Source organism: Sinohyriopsis cumingii, chromosome 18 (genome assembly GCF_028554795.1).
Source record: "Sinohyriopsis cumingii isolate HCF-2022 chromosome 18, ASM2855479v2, whole genome shotgun sequence".
In the NCBI taxonomy this organism is placed as follows: domain Eukaryota; kingdom Metazoa; phylum Mollusca; class Bivalvia; order Unionida; family Unionidae; genus Sinohyriopsis; species Sinohyriopsis cumingii.
The window spans coordinates 21,442,988-21,460,367 of NC_142978.1; the positions used below are offsets into that span (position 1 = coordinate 21,442,988).

The window sequence follows — 17,380 nt, forward strand, 5'->3', positions numbered from 1 at the left end:
GTGCGAATCAAAACATTTGCGCGAGCCTGGCTTGAGGCTGATATTCTCCATGTTTCTAAGGACCTCATCACAACATTCATTTTCTAATGATAGGTTCTTAAAAGCGTAAGTACTACATATTACGGTCGGCTAATAGCCTATTGATCGCACATCACGAAACTCGAATATCACAGACATTCGTTATCTTGCTTTTGATTTGTATGACCCATCGGTAAGTCTTTCCAAGCTGAAGATTCGTACATTATGCCAAACATCACGAAACACGAACCAAACACCTAATGCAAAGACTGTCTCTTATCTTAAACTAATAAACACTTATACTTCGAAAAACTGAGAATTCTTTGAATTACGGGATCCATTTTTCGAATCAAACCCGTGCTGCCATAAAGTCGCGTGAATACATTGCATAATGACGTCCGCTCATATAAACTGGACAATTACTCGATTTAAAAAATATCTTCCCAAGACCCACTCGCCAAAACCAACAAATTATCACTAAAAATTAACAATGATATAGACGCAAGTACAAATAGCATATACACTAGGTTTATTACCATGCATGTGTGCTTGTTTGTGTGTGTTAGTGTATGTGTGCGTGTGTGTTATCTTATATATAATGTCAACGAACTTGCACATTATTCGAGGATGTGTTTGAAGAGTTTTATATTATGATTCTGTATAGGTTCATACTATTATAACTGAGATATTGTCAATATCAACTTAAGAACATATTCAAAGTTTGTGATACTCGTTAGATGAAATTAATATTACATCTGTTTTCCGAACACCAAAGAATCCTTTGGTTGTACGTTCGGCAATGCCTGAATTTTTTCCATTATTGTGATCTATAACTTTTAAGTAGGGTATGACCCCGTGTTAATTTACTTTAAAGAAAGTTATTTTGATTGTTGCTTCATCTAGGTGTAGGTAACCATTGTTATTTCATGATGCCGTCTAAAGGTAGATGTTATTCAAATAAGAGGGATAACGAGCGAAGTAACCACAGGAAGGAAGGAACGCCGAAAGAAAGTTGCGGACATTTACTTTCAAAGATTGAAAGAAAGCAAGAAAAGTATTAAATTATTCTTATATATATATCTTTCCTCGTTTTTCTAAAAGATATTTAATGATGTAGAATTGACATATATCATGATCACGCGCATTTATCCTCGTTAAAGTTTCCAATGATATTGAGTTCAAATAAGCACGTAATGGTAGTGACAATTACGTAAACAATCAGGCACAGGGCGCCGAATTTCTTGTTTAGCTTCCACTTCAAGATGAACATGCCCAGTAACATGTACACTACTGTGGCCAGGAGAGTTAGAGAGGAATAAAGTAGTCCCCCGCTTCGAATTGAAATCGCCTTTCCGTTCACTATGGTATCAATCAGCCATGGAACTCCCAAACACGCCAAAATGTCAAAGACGTTACTACCAATTGAATTCGACACAGCCATATCTCCAAATCCTGAAAAAGCATACGTCATTATATTACCAAGTATTTAACATTTTTAACTGAAGTATATCTCAATGAGTTGTGTTGGAATCTCCACGCGTTCACGAAAGGTAAAGGTATGCTGCGGTGACTAGCGTGCCGGATTTGTCACCAAAGCGGTGCATGCTAATCTACTCAAGAGACCAGTCAGCGCCAGCCACCATATTGTTTTCTGGATCATGATACTAATTAAGTTACCATTGTAAATCTATGCAACTATCATGATACTAAAAATTAAATAACTTTCAATTTCTGAGTGCTCATGATCAAACCTATATTTATCAGTATATATGAAACCTAGATGACAGTTTCTTTGTAGAGAAAAGGATATGAGCCGTGGCATTTTCTGGACCTACATGTGTTTGAAACATGTGCTTTTAATTCCGCACCAACGAGTCAGGTGCTAATTTTAGTAATGAGTGTTCCAAGCTCAATTAAAGGACTGAAATTCCATCAAGAAATCAGTGTCTCTATTTTCTTTTCAGTTACAACTAGGACAAGCTCTCAAAAGATTCATTTTCCTACAAAATAACTTTCCTTATCAACCAATTCTGGCCACCCAAACCCATATATGCTCTATTCCAGGCTGGTTCCCATTTTTTTCCGTATAATTAGTATCGTGTATCCTTCTGGGCAAGACGCTTTGTTCCAGTTATTTCGGCGCTATATAACCTTTTACGAATTGATGTGTCGTTAAACAGCAATCGTTAAAAAAAAGGAACGAAAAAAGGAAGATACTAAAGAAAACGTTCATCAATAGATCATCTTCCCCATTATAAATGACATCGCAAAAATAGTTTCATAAGCTGTTTCATTTATTTGCATATGTAATGTGATATTAATGGCCAAAGAAAATCCTATATTAACAGAGCCAGAGCAACCACGTGTGCAAGAGAGAGAGAGAGAGAGAGAGAGAGAGAGAAACAGAGAGAGAGAGAGAGAGAGAGTGCTCACCATCTCTTGCGGCAAACAAGCTAGCTAAACAATCTGGTACACTCGTACCAGCCGCCAGCAAGGTTAAACCCATTACTGTGTCAGGAATTCCCAATGCGTCTCCTGAAGAATGGATCAATACATTAATTTCCTCTTATTTTGAACTATTAAAGAATTTGTTCATGTGACTGCAATTCAGCAAACATAAAAGCTTTAAAAGTTTTGTCGAGTACTGTGCATAGTCACATATGGGTAAATTGGTCTGACCACCCCCCAACCCATCACCATTTCTATCAATCTACCTTTAGAATGTTTCGCTGTGAACTCTATGTTTGTATGGAACAAATATGCTATAAATATGGAATGTTTACTTTATGAGTCAAAATCTTTGGAAATGTGTGGGTCTTCAATGGAACGGAAAATTAATTGTCATGTATGGTATATAGAATGATGCTCTTTGATGTTGATTCTTTTTTTAAAACAAAATCATAAATGGATAACGCATATAAAGATAGTTCTTCAAAATAATGGAATATATGATGCATGGTAAAGTAAAAGAGACAATAATGTCAGTGTCATATGAAAAATTATATTGAAATCGTCCTGTTAGATCAACACAAACAAGTTTGTTTTTTGGTGTCGAAAAATCATCTAAAGGAAACAATTTAAATTTTATACAACGGGTATCAAATTAAAATAACGTCTGATAAACTTTCCTAACAAACGTGTAATTACCTATCATAAATTTATGCCTCTTTATTCTCATCGATGGAATAAAATTCCATATGATCAAAGAAAAAGCGCTAAATTTCGGAATAACGTGTTCCGTGACGAATTCCATGACATGTTTGAGTGTGAATTATATTTGGAGGCTAGACTGAAGTAGTAGATCTAGAAATATTATCACACAGGTCCGAATACTTTAAAATATCATTATTTAATAACATATTCATATAAAAAAGTGAAAAATGTAACCGTATGTGTTAGCAAACATATGAATGAATAAGAATCTAAAGAGGTGTCGATTGCTACATATGCTTGTTCCACATTTCAACCTATCACAATCTTCTATATATTAAGTGAAATGTATCAAAAACGTTTACATTTAAATTGTTTACAGTTCACTTTTCTGTAGAAGCTACTGCAGATTTATGACCAAAAAGATGAACACTGATGAAAATCTTGCCCATGATTTCCAAACGACTTTGCCCTTGCCTCATTAACAGAGATTTGGAGATCAAGGAGGTTATATGGGAAGACAGCTATCCATACAAACCTTTGCGTCATAGGATTATACAGAAAAATTGTAATCAACCATAGCCTCATTACGTTTCAACAAATGTCTGTACCTAACACTCATTATAGCGACGAAAATCACGCTGACATATATACTTTTAATATGCTATGCAATATGGTTAAAATCTTTAAGAAAAAAATAACAGAGAGAGAAAAGGAAAGATACAGTTGGATGCAATTTTTTAAAATCCTTTGGCTATTATAAGTAAGCATTAAATTGGAATGGTTAAAACTAAAATACAAAATAACTTACAAGAAGAAGAAACGATATTCCAGTAGCTCACAAACCATGAAAATATTTCCCCAGTTTTCCCAAAGAGATTACCACCACATCTTATCCTGATCTATTTAAAACCTATTTTCTGGGGTTTTATTTTTCTTTCTTCAAAAAACGAGTGTTCATTGCAAATGAAAACTATGAAACCCTTCAAATTATTTTGCACGCCTTGAAATAAGTAAACTTCACGATTCTGTACTACATCAAGCAAATTAGCGTGACTTCTTTTCAATGTAGCCGCAATTAAAATGCAGTGAAATTAACTTGAAGCAAATCTTCAGCGGGGGTAAGGGGTGAACAGAGAAATATGACGGCGGGGGGGGGGTTCCTGTGAAAAATTTGCAAGGCCCCAGTTTGCGAAATGGAGGCTACAAGATATACTGTTTTCGGCCAAGCAACGTTAACTCATGAACTATCCAAAGACCAATCTGAGGCTTGTATGTAATCCTGGTTGTAAGCGTGGTTGGAGCACCGATTATTATTCCGCGCTGACCTCAATGGAAAATTACTGGCACTGGTTACTGTCTACGGAAAATTACTTTAATGCGTACAGTGCGTGATTTCCTCACGCTCTGGTCAACGTTGACCTCAGTGGAAAATTACTGACACCGGTTACTGTCCACGGCATATTACTATCACGTGTACTCTGCGTGATGTTCTCACTCTGATTCACACTGACCTCAATGGAAAATTACTGGGTAGTACACTGCGCGCTTTTTAAACAAACCGTCTACTATTATACGCGCATCTGAAATTGTGTGCATGTCAGAGCTTGATACGTCGCCGGTGCAATGTCTAAACTGTGAATCCAGTTGGAATTCCGGCAATTCGCTTTGGTTAAAAAATACGTTACATCACTAAGATCTTTTATGTCAACTGACTTGTATGTGGACCTGGTAGCAGAGATATTTACTGCGTGATATATGTGAATTTTATTTTTTGGTTAAACATCTTTGAGAAAGCTAATGTATAAATACCACTTGCGACAAAATTGTACTGGTCTTTTGGTTCTATCAAAATATTTTCCAGCCGATTTAATTGATGAAGACTTCTTTGTTTCTCCAAACGTATTGACATAACTGGTCTTGGTGTTTTTGTTGGACTTACCGGTTTTGTCTGTGTTTATTATTCTCACATTGTGTGACAGCTTTTAGATTTTCCAGCCTAGTATCTGTTATATTTGAGCTGATGTGATCGATAACAAGACCATCATCTATTAAACCAATGAAGCACCCTTAAATAAACCTATGTGACAAATACATTATTTATCCAGGAACTCTGATTCCGATCATCATGTAACCCATGTTACCCACAAACCCCAACTGGTTTCTTATGTCGACAGTTTCTGACGATATCACATCTGCTCGCTTCGTAACTAACGAATGTGGGATGACATTTAAATTCATCGAGATCAATCTCTTTTTCAACTTCCTCCATTTGTATATAATATATTTTTTCCTCATAAATAACATTATTTTTATCAGAAGAATATATTTTGATATAGTCTCTTGCATCTTTTATTCTGATGTCATCAGAAGCTTTTGTTTCTCGTAATATCGTTTAAGTGCTCGATATTTTCGTCCGCCGCAAGATACACACAACTGTTCTTCCCTTGACCACAATTCCGCATTTCAAACTTAATTACGGTCAGGTACTGCCAAGGCACACACTGGCCATGCGATAGCCGCAGTACTCGCCACGACAATTTTTTTCACAATATGTGACTGATCCGATCATGGGCCCCGACAACTATTCTTTGCTCCTGTCATTTTATATTATTTGGAGAAAGTTCAATTGAAGCAAATACTTTTCTTATATATAAGAATGACTAATTATACTGCTGCAAAACAAATGGTGGTACGGTATTTTAGTCCAACATGAATAAAACCAGATTTCACAAGTTCGAAAATTGCACACAAAAATTTACGAAAACAAATAAATGAACTATTAACAGCGGGTGAAATTGAGAGATTATCGAAGATCGAACCAAAGAAAATCAGAGAAAAGTATTTTAAACGAGAGCAAACAAGATTGAAATAATCACACAACTAGATATGACTTTGACAGATTAACCAAAGACAAAAAACAACCTGCAATTACACGAATTTATCAAAATGGACAAAATGAATTTGTGGAAGATGGCGCTGCCCATGTCTAGTCAACTTTCAAGATAGACGGCGATATTTTCGTTGATTCCAACATAAACGACAACAACTGACCAGCGATTACTATTAATAATCTTGTGAATGACAGCAAGTACAAATTTAGACGAAAAATATTATGTCAGCCAAGATGGTCCAGCCTGGATTATTAGTGATAAACTCGATCCTGTTAAGGAATCACGGCGACATAAATGTCGTCACAATAAATAAAAACTCCAAACCAGTCACGTTTACTGGAATAGACAAACCATGCTACAACGACGCGTCCACAGTTGTTTATGGACTACACCGTTCAAATGATCCCGATTTTAATGATCTTGCAACGATGCGTGGTGCAAGCATCCGTGCTACGGCCACATGAATTTTAACCTGTGTGGCTCAAGGTGTCCTTGAACATTTTGTAAAATCATGTCCTGGAAATAGATTTACTAAATCGAGAATATAAAAAATTTGTAAAAGTATGTCAAAAATACTGGTGCTTGTATAGATGGCATCGCCAAGTTCGGACAATTTGTTAATGTTTCCCATAATTGTAAAAACAATAAAGAATGATGCTTTATATAACTCGAACGAATATAGAACACAAGGGCCACCAATCCTGATATTAGATCATAACGCTCATGCGTTGACTGAATAACACAATTTCTACGAGAAAAAAACAAGATTTTACAACGGTGATAATTTTAAAGAAATCTACAACATCAGTAAAAACGATCCCGTATGTACTCGGCTGTTTTTCAGAATGATTTAGATTCACAATTTGATCCGTTTGTGTTACGGCCTGGCGTGCTTTATCGAAAAGATTCGCCCCAACACACAATGAAACAAATCGCGTTAAAACATGACACCAATATAGATGAATTGCTTGTTAATTATTTTACGAAGTCGCAGATAGTTGCTCAGATTGCACAACGAAACATCGATGGTGTCCAACACCAAAGGAATTTCTCGACGATATATCACGGTCCTGTGTCGTGTTTAGCCATGGCGGTCTCTGGAACATACAATTCCGTTGATATGATCTCGGTTGATAATGTCGCAGTTATCCGGCTGCTTTTCTTGGTCCTGGTAATTGTAACCTGCAGTTTGAACGATTCCGCTATCCGACACATGAAATGACCAGAGTTGCGATAAACCAACTACTGCCCAACATTGATCTTACTGGATTTGCGGAGATTAAATCGTTTGATTTTGCGTCAAATGCTCATATGGTTATACCAATTTGGTTTGGTCGACACATTAACAAACATAATACAAAATTAATCTAAACGATTGTTGTGCAAAATATTATAGTGATTGGGCTCCAATATGCTGCGGATGCTGTTCTAGTCTCCACGGATTCATTTTATATAAGCCAATCAAAAAAGGATCTTGTGAAATCGTTTATCGACACAGTTCCGCTGTGTCAAGAGGTTACGCGCCACAAAAGACGCTAAAGATTCTAGCTGGGGTAATTGGAGAATAAAGTGTGATGAAATACGCAAATATGTTGAATCAGTTAACGTTGAAACACCAGAAATGTATTCCTGCAACAATAATCTATGAAATCAGTCTGCAGTGCCTTCAGTAAATGATTCAATTACGAGACATAACACAGTCTGTCTCAATGGTCCTGGTAGTTGTGGTCAAACAACACGTGCAATAGAATTATTTAAAAACTCATTGTGTTAACGCCAACTTATTGTCTTGCCAGAGAGATGAAACAGCGTATTGTCAAATCATGCACGTATCACATTTTCTTTAGACAGCTAGGTAATGCGTGGATCCCCAAGCGAATATGACAACAGCAAATACCGAAAATAATTATTTGGGACGAAATATGTACCGTATCCAAAGAAACGTTAAAAATGTTTCTTGATTACCTAACAACAAAGTCAACTGCAAATATCATGTGTGACGATCATGGACAACCTCCGCCGTTTACAGGATAATCGCCCCATGAATGGTTTAGAAACTACATTATTCACAACGGTGGACATTACGAGGAAATATTGTGCGACAACAGATCACATGATGAATCGTTACGAAAACTAAAATCGGTAATTAGATAACCAGATATAGTTCAGTGTGAAATAATGCGTATTGTAATTCCAGAGACACTAATGCCTGATAACTGGAACTCATAGCGACCTAAGGATCTGATAGATGTTTCCAGGCATATTGTACGTGATTCATTTTAAAGTAAATTATTTGAGCTTCACAAAGAAAAGTTTTCAACGCTACCAGTTTCACTATGTTATCGCCCTGCAGACACACGTTGACAAAATATACTCGTTGACATTCCAGGAACAGACAAACATCAGCGACTGATGTCGTCGAGGTTCCAGTAGATGTTGCACAGCAGGCGCTGTCGGCGTCGAAGACGCAAGCAGTTTCACGACAACAGCCGCAACTATCATTCTAGACTCTATGTTTTGCAATAACAATTCATTCATCACAGGGGCTAACAATCTCAGATACGCGAATCACAAAAAATATCTCAGTTATATAAGGTTGCCTATGGCGTCACTCACCGTTGGCTCGTGTACTTTTGATAGCAACATTTTGGTTATTTTCCTGTTATTAGTTTAAATCTGCGCTGAATTTCATCATTGATTTGTTCGATTTGATATGATTCTGTTGAAAAATGAACGGCTTTCCAGATGGACTCCGTCTCAGAGCTGGGTTTATTTGAGAATATGTGAATTATTAGCGCCTAATATACCAAATGATTTTTCTCTCATGTTTGGCCAACTATAATAAACTCGTAATTGTGCCAGTGCGATCTCAGTGACCGATCAAGGGGGGCTTTTATCGGAGTTTGAAAACCAATATCAAATTCCCGCCGAATTGACGTCGCTGATATCATTATGGTAGTTGGCGGTGTTGTTTAGCGATAATTTGTTCCAGTCGTGTGGGTATTTCTGCGGTCAATATAGTCTATACGGCGGATTCTAAATGTGGTGCTGGCAGCATTGTCGCTGACATAGTATGTTTGCTTTATTGTGATACCAATAATAAATATACCTGATCGCAGCAAATTCATTGTCTGATATTGCACCATCGTTTAACCCCGCTGACAGTATCTATGATATATTTACGGACACATATTTACGTTATTTTTTTGTATTTATGCAATTTATTTTACCGGCACATGTAGATTTGTTTTGCGATGATAATGATGATATTGAGGACACCAGCAACACCGAAAACAACTCCGACACCGATTCTAACCAGGTGTGATATCATGTGCGTCGCTGATAATGTACCGATTAACCTCGTTGATTCAGCGACTAGAGAGGAGACTGCGTATACAACATTGTTAATGACGAGGATTCGTCTGCGATATTTGTTTTTGTTTTATCATGTGCTCGTGGATGATTTCTTCCAGAGATGCCTTCCATGCACATGCTTGATTATACCGAAAGGACGACTGTGTGGGATTCATTATGGTATATACTAAGCTACCAACTGAGGTCTTTGCGCAACAAATTCCAGACACCATCAATACGTCGCTACGGTTAAGTCTTTATCTGCTGGTTCCAGTATGAATATTCCCTCGGCATCTTGATTTAACACGACCGACACGGTTCTGGGACATTTATCGGTGAAATATCTTCAAGTATATGTCGTACAAATTCTACATCGCGCAGCGCTAAACACGGAAAGCCTGTACACTCCGGTAACCCCAGCGGTAAGTTTGATGGAGTTGTTTTGTTGTGACCATGCTGCTGATCCAGATGCTACCATGTATACCGCGTTGATGGACGGAGTCGTATCGTAAATTTTCTCAGCAAAAACAACATTATTTTCATATGTAGTTGTAAATCCTTCTGACATATATATATATATATATATATATATATATATATATATATATATATATATATTATTTTAACGGTTTGCAGTTTGATTATCATGAAAACGAAAAAGTTTTGTGGGGTGGTATAGTCAAATCATAAACAACCATGGAAAATTTTACTTCAACGCCTGGTATAATATTCTCATTTGAAAATTATCATAGTGATTTGCTCTTTCATAACAAATATATGATGTTGATATTCTATAATATCCTTTGCTAAAATTAATTTCATAGGTTCGGACACACACACACACACACACACACACACACACACATATATATATATATATATATATATATCATTTTGATCCTCGTCAGGGATGAGAAGTGACCCGATTATAACTGCACTCGTCTCGTATTATTGTTTTCTACAACATCTATTTTCGTGTTCATATCATTATTCTGTTAATATCAACCATTATAAAGTATTGAACCTGTTTGAAACGATGACGTCTGATGGTATACTCACGCACGACTTTATGCGGCGGCGCTGATGACCGTGACACGACGTTGAGTACAGCAAATATTTCTGGACTGGATATTGGTGGATCCGTTATTGTCTGTGTTGGTAATGTTGAATACCAGATTGGTATGTCACCGGCTAAGCCACTATATTTTAAAAGTTCTCTCGGTGACGCCAATCACTACGAATCGAAAAAAAAACAACACCACGTGGATCAATCGCGTATGCAACCCAAAGAGTACCTGGACCAGAACGTCCATCAAAATTAATGATACCAGTTTCAACACGGTTTGTTTATCTGGTAACTTATAACGCACGAAAACACCTCTGATTTTTTTATGTTTCATCGCCGAGCAGCATCAAGTAAATCAAAATTGGACATGGGGAAATTTAACGAAATGTCCTGGGCAGTCGCAGACCCTGACTGTACCGCATTCCTGGTAATCGTAGACCCCGTTCCTTTTTTGAGGTCTTTAATCCTTTTCCTGTTAATTTGTTCAATGTCATGCCTGCAGATGTTCTAATGGCACTGAGTTCAGTTGCTTTTCAACAGCTGGAGCTTCAGCGGAAATCAGCGTTGATATCGTCTCTAACAGCGAAATTATACCGCCGGCCTTTGTCTGTGTCGCTGATGCCATACGCAGAAAGATTGATTCGCAAGCCAGTTTTTGATTTCTTGGCGTCATTGAAGTGTTGAAATTCACGTTCAGTCAGCGATACTTTATTTGGGCCCTGCAACACCGCCGATTTCAGACATACATCTACTCGAGAATTAATTTTGATGCCGCTGGCAGCTTTTTAATCTGACCGGTTATCAGAGTAACGTTTACGTCATGATATGACATTATAACATTATGAATGATCTAATTATATGTCTAGAAAACATTTACATGTTTTCAACGGGCGCATCAATGACTCTCATTCGTCCGCCAACGCCTTCCAACAACATTGTTTTGTCCGATAGTTATACTATCGGACAAAACAATGTTGTTTGAAGGCGTTGAGGATCAATGGATATCAAGAACCTTCTCAAGACATAATACTGAATTTTGACCAAAATAACGCTGCAAGGGCGTATCGTAGTTTAATGACATTAATAGGGCGTGATCAGAATGTCGACTCTGGTTTGCAATATCTCAGCGTGATTTATCAACGCCGTATCCAATCTATTACTTTTCGTTGAAACACCTCGATTTGTTCAGACAATCTGTCGTTGATATACACGTGCGAATTACTATAGGTCATGCGCCACCACCTGATCCTCAACGAAATCGTAGACAGTGCTAATCTGCCAAACACCATTGGGTTTGCTGACTAATTGTTATATATGTTGTGGTGCTGAAATCCCTGTTGTGATGCTATCTGTCATGAAAATATTCCTGCTGTCTTTAATCGCTGCTAATTCTTTACCAGCGACATCACCAGCAGTGACAATACCATTATCAATGGTTTTCATGACTAATTGTTTGCAGTTTGAAAAGTTTTAGGGGCTGTCATTCAGAATAAACCCTGAATGACATCGCTGAATTCATTTCCGTAGATCCCTTTATAAACGTGAATTTGTCGCCGTGACTTTTTCAAGTGCACGTTGGGCATTGTGTAAAATCATATTATTTTGTTATCGCCGATCTAATCGATCACTCACTGCAGTAATCGTCGGTAAGTTCATGGATCAGTGCCCGATAAACGCTTCTATCCATGATGCCACTGGTAAATAAACGCTAACAAATATTAGCAGCTCATTGATGATTTCATGGGAATTATTGTCGACTCGTCTTCCACCAATCAGAATTTCCAGTCGATCAACATCAGCGAGAATGTTTTTTGACAAAGGTTATCTTAAATCACCTGCAAGGTTTGATTTTTACGACGTCAATCGCGGGTGCCAAGGCCACTTCTGGTTGCTCCTTCAAATGGTTTGTCGTGTGGGTCTGGTTGTGGTTTCGGCTCATTTGACAACGTAACCCCTTCCTTCCCTTTCTTTCTTTAGATTTAGTTTGTACTCCTGATTTTCCCCTTTCTTCTCTCGCTTTTTCAAGTTGACGTTTCATTTATTCCTATTTTGTTTCCCTTTCTAATTCTGCTCATGCAGTATACTGATCGACTGCTTGTTTAAAGATTTCAAAATCATTGTCGTCGCTTCTGAGTTGCTGAACATGAGCGGCGACGCGATATACATCTTTGACCCGCTTAGCGGATTTTAGACTGTAAACATGTTCAAGTTTTAGGTGTCGATCACTACGAATATATCCATACACGGCAATATCAGATACTTGGTCTGGATCCCTGATAGCCGCAATATCCCCTCAGTAAATGTATATATTATCTTGGTGTTAGCTTTTGGTTCTGGTGGTAGTTGAACTTCGGATGGTGAAAGGGGTTGAACTTGGGGTGGTCGAGGGTGTGGAAGACGGCCAGCACTATAAGCAGGTAATGTCTCAAGTGTTTTCTGTATTGCATAAGTTGCTGTAAAAAATTGGGTTGGTTCCACAATTGGTTTAAATAGCTGCTCTGTACCCTCGGTAAATTCCACATGAGCTTCTTGGCGTTGTTGCAGCTGCTGTTTGACAGAATCACGTACTGGAAGATATTTCTTAATTACCTGCAGTCGTTCTGGAGCTAATTTCTCTGTACGAAATTCTATGGTAAGCACAGTATCACTAATTATTATACTACAACGACGATTTAATTATAGATCAGGCAACATAAAAGACTTCAGTAACATAACGTTATTTTTTACCACAGCAAATTGCCGGAATTCCAATTCGATTGACAATTTCGACATTGTCCCGGCGGCGTGTCAAGCCCTGACATGTACTCAATTTCAAGTACGCGTAAACTAATAAACGGCTTGTTTAAAAATCACGCAGTATGCTGCCCAGTTATTTTCCATTGCGGTCGACGTGGACCAGAATGAGAAAATCACGCAATGCACACGTGATAGTAATTTACCATGGACAGTAACCAGTGCCAGTAATTTTCCACTGAGGTCAGAGCGGAATAGCAACCGCTGCTACAACTAGGATTACATAAAATCCTCGGATTGGCCTTTGGATAGGTAATGAGTCAACTTTGCTCGACCAAAAACAACCCCCCATTTTGTCTTATGTATTTTTCCCAGGGAAAATTACCCCTCAGCCATCATATTCCTCTGTTCACTACCCCCAACCCACTCACCCGCTGCTCGTCCAGATACCTCTGACATTACGCTATGCATTATCTGGTACCATGTTGTCATTTGTGACTTGATATTGAAAGATGACACGACTTTATTTAGCTACATATCACAGTTGCCGTGATAACTTATATTTACCTGCGATGACGACCATCCAAACCATAACGTAGGAAAAAGCAGCTATCCACACAACTGACATGGCAAATGTTAACATGTACAACTTCCGCCATATCCCGGGGCGGCGACAATCCGGCGTCGTAAAATACAACAAAGCCTTGACCGGTAACATAGCAACCCAGAAGACACGTGAAAGAAACTTATCTGGTATAGTCCATGGTGATTCATACTCATGGTCCTCGTCTGAAGAAAGAAAACAAACAAAAACGAAATAACAAATGCACACAGTTGATAGCATTAGGTTCTATTTGGAACCATGAACAAACGGCTGATTTTAAAACTGGGATAGCGCTGGATGCAGTGGTACTTGTACCAGATAGTGTGTGTGTGTGAGAGAGAGAGAGAGATTTGAATTTTTAACGTCGCTTTAACAATTTTTCAGTTATACCGCCACGATGTCTGTATTGTGGCAGTTTATAGTAATGTCTAGCACTGGGGCCTCATGCCGCAGACATGTAGCATGATGTCCCACCCAGTCACATTATCCTGACAGCAGGCCGACCAGTCGTAACACTAACCTCTTAATGCTGAGCGCCTGACCAGGCAGCTATTAATACCAGTTTTATAAGTCTTTGGTGTGACTCGGCCGGGGTTCGAATCCGCGACCTCTCGCGTCCGAGGCGAACGCCCGAACCACTAGGCCACCGGATCGGTGTGTAACAGACAGTAAATTTTGTTTTATTATATCAGCTTACTAAGAAAGAATAACATTACTTGAACTCTTTATGACAATGGTAATGGTTACTGACAGTGTTAATAGGCAATGACGTCTAAAATGTACCTATAGAAAAAGCACCCAGGCCCCCCCCCCCAAGAAAAACAAGAAAGCAACAAATACAGAAAATACAAACAAACAAACAAAAAACAGAGAAAGGATTGCCTTGTAATGGCTAAACTAAAAAAAATGTGCAATTTTATGTAAAAGAAGAATAAATAGTATATTTAAACAACGATTTTGAAAATATCAGAGAGAGAGAGAGAGAGATAACTCATACGTCGCCGCAAAAAAAGGAATTAATTACCACAACACATTTCACGTTTTGATTCCTTCTTAGAAGTCATGGCTAAATCATCTATTACCTGTATTTTCTTCCCCTGGCATAGGATGCTTCGACAATGACGTCTCTGCTTCTGCTGTCACATCGTTTGGCGCACTTGATTCATCCACTTTCTGCGAATCTTCTTGTTCATGTCTCCGGATAAGACGTTCTGTCTCACTTTCCTCAGGGTGTAGTTCCTTCTTACAGATGCGATCAAATATTGAATACGCCTTCTTTTCAAGTCTTCTGTTGAAGTACATGATGGCTATATATAGCGCATACATCACTAGAAAGATCAAAGCCTCGTACCTGGTGCAAGATGAGAGTAAGTTTTATGCAGGCATCTACAGTCAAACAAGAAATAATTCGTTCCAAAAATGCAGGTAAGGACGAACATTGTTACAATTTTTTCCTGAACCCATGTTTTGGCTTTAGAATTCAGAGTTAACCATAGGCAGGGTTATACAGTGCAATGTCACTTGCTTCATTCTTGAAAAAGCCGTGTGATTGTCTTTTTTTCTGAAAAACTGTAAATCTAATGTTAGAAGAAGAAAAATTCCGTGACATATTGCAGTTCCAAAATAGGATAAAGTTAAGATACCAGAATTGTGCAAACTCAAGCTTTTATTTTATCCAAAGATTTAGTGATGGAAGAAAAAAATCGTTCTACAATTTTTTAGAGTGTAAACTTTTGAAAAGAATAAGATGACAAACGGAACAGTTCGCGTAATTATGGTGACCACTGATCACAATTTTGGAGAGGTATCTTCAAACGGGAACATATTTCATTAGGGTATAAATCAAAACCACAGAGAGAGAGAGAGAGAGAAAGAGCATGTATTCCTACTTTAAAAATATCACGACACGTACGTTTGTTTTTTACGGTATATTTTCCTTATGAAAGTTTCAAAGAAACACTCATTCCACTTACATAAGATAAGATAAGAATTCTTTATTTCAGACTACATAGTCTATACATCTAAATTAAAATACAAATATAAAGTAAAATCACTGAAAACATAAAAGAACATATAGAACATAACAATCACATCCCTAGAAAAAATACACCCTTTAAAAAATATCACAAGAGTGAACTGAAGACGCATGTGATTAAAGAGTGACCACAGAGAAGTACATCCAAACAAGTCGTGATATATTTCGTAACATGACTAACATAATTTCCATGAGTCGCCCATGGCGTGATCATTTGTGTGTTAGTTTTATTGTTTGTGAAGTGACTAATGGTCAGGTACAGAAAAACGCGTCTGATCATCTCGCGGTGCGAATAACAAGTGAAACCAATTTGGAGCTAAGGCGGTGGAAAATATGGACTGACCAATGAAGTCACTTACAATGTGCAACACACATTGTTTGGTTGTAAATTCAAGGCCAAGTAGAGTAGCGACCAGCCGCAGAATAAAAAAAAAAACACGTCCGATCTTGTCACTGTGCGAAACGGTACTGAAGTCAATTCGAAGCGAAAGCGGTAAGTAAATAAGTATAGCCAATGAAATCGTTTATGATGAGTGATGCATTGTTTTTATCTTAGGTAGTGTGGCAAAATAATGCCAACGCAAGAGCGTTGTTACCATTGCAGTGCAGACAGATTGGAGAGTGTAAACGTACAAACCCTTTGTTGCGTATTGTACCATTTCTTCTTGCCAGATCAAATACTAAACGGCCACAGTACTGGTTCGCGTTTTGAAACTGACAAACCTTTTTAAACTTACTCAAACATTTTGACAAGCACACTCACATGAATAGAAACAGAAGTGTAAAATATCGGTTGGCCAATGAAGTCACTTACAATGCGTAACACATTGTTTGGTTGTAAATTCAGAGCAAGTAGTGTAGCGACCAGCCGCAGAATAAAAAAAAAAAAAAAAAAAAAAAAAACACGTCCGATCTTGTCACTGTGCGAAAAGGTACTGCAGTCAATTCGAAGCGAAAGCGGTAAGAAAATATGTATAGCCAATGAAATCGTTTATGATGAGTGATGAATTGTTTTTTCTTAGGTAGTGTGGCAAAATAATGTCAACGCAAGAGCGTTGTTACCATTGCAGTGTAGACAGATTGGAGTGTAAATGTACAATCCCTTTGTTGTGTATTGTACCATTTCTTCTTGCCACATGAAAATATTAAACGGCCACAGTACTGGTTCGAGTTTTGAAACTGACAAACATTTTTAATCTTACTCAAACATTTTGTCAAGCACACTCACATCAACAGAGACAGATGTGTTACAGTACCAGGTGTCAGTTTTTTGTTATTTTTTTCCCTTCAAGCTAGTGATTTTGGGGTTTGTATGAAGAAAAGAAACTAAAAGTACAGTGAACCTCAAGGATGATAACCCAAGCTGTCTGTCCATTGATGTATGTATTTACATCAGAAGAAATATGATCGTAAAACAAAAAGATATAAGACAAGCATGATTAGAACGAACACAAAGACAGCAGATTGTAGTAACAAAGGTATGTTTTCCTTCACGTCCGCGTAACTTAAAGTTTCAATCCCCTTGC

At 37.8% G+C, this 17,380-nt stretch overlaps 1 protein-coding gene across 3 annotated transcripts in view; it reads right to left on the reverse strand.

The window, feature by feature from the left end:
• Positions 1-1,107: 1,107 nt before the first annotated feature.
• The window catches only part of LOC149776197 (sodium/potassium/calcium exchanger 5-like), a 58,404-nt gene continuing 42,131 nt past the window's right edge, over positions 1,108-17,380 (reverse strand). For all 3 annotated transcript variants that reach the window (XM_089942522.1, XM_089942521.1, XM_089942523.1), the window contains exons 7-10: positions 14,902-15,170; positions 13,783-14,004; positions 2,452-2,553; positions 1,108-1,470 (exon numbers count right to left, since the gene is read on the reverse strand). In XM_089942522.1, the coding sequence (XP_089798648.1) occupies positions 1,154-1,470; positions 2,452-2,553; positions 13,783-14,004; positions 14,902-15,170 (910 nt within the window). In that variant the 3' untranslated portion in view covers positions 1,108-1,153. The remainder of the gene's footprint in view (positions 1,471-2,451; positions 2,554-13,782; positions 14,005-14,901; positions 15,171-17,380) is intronic.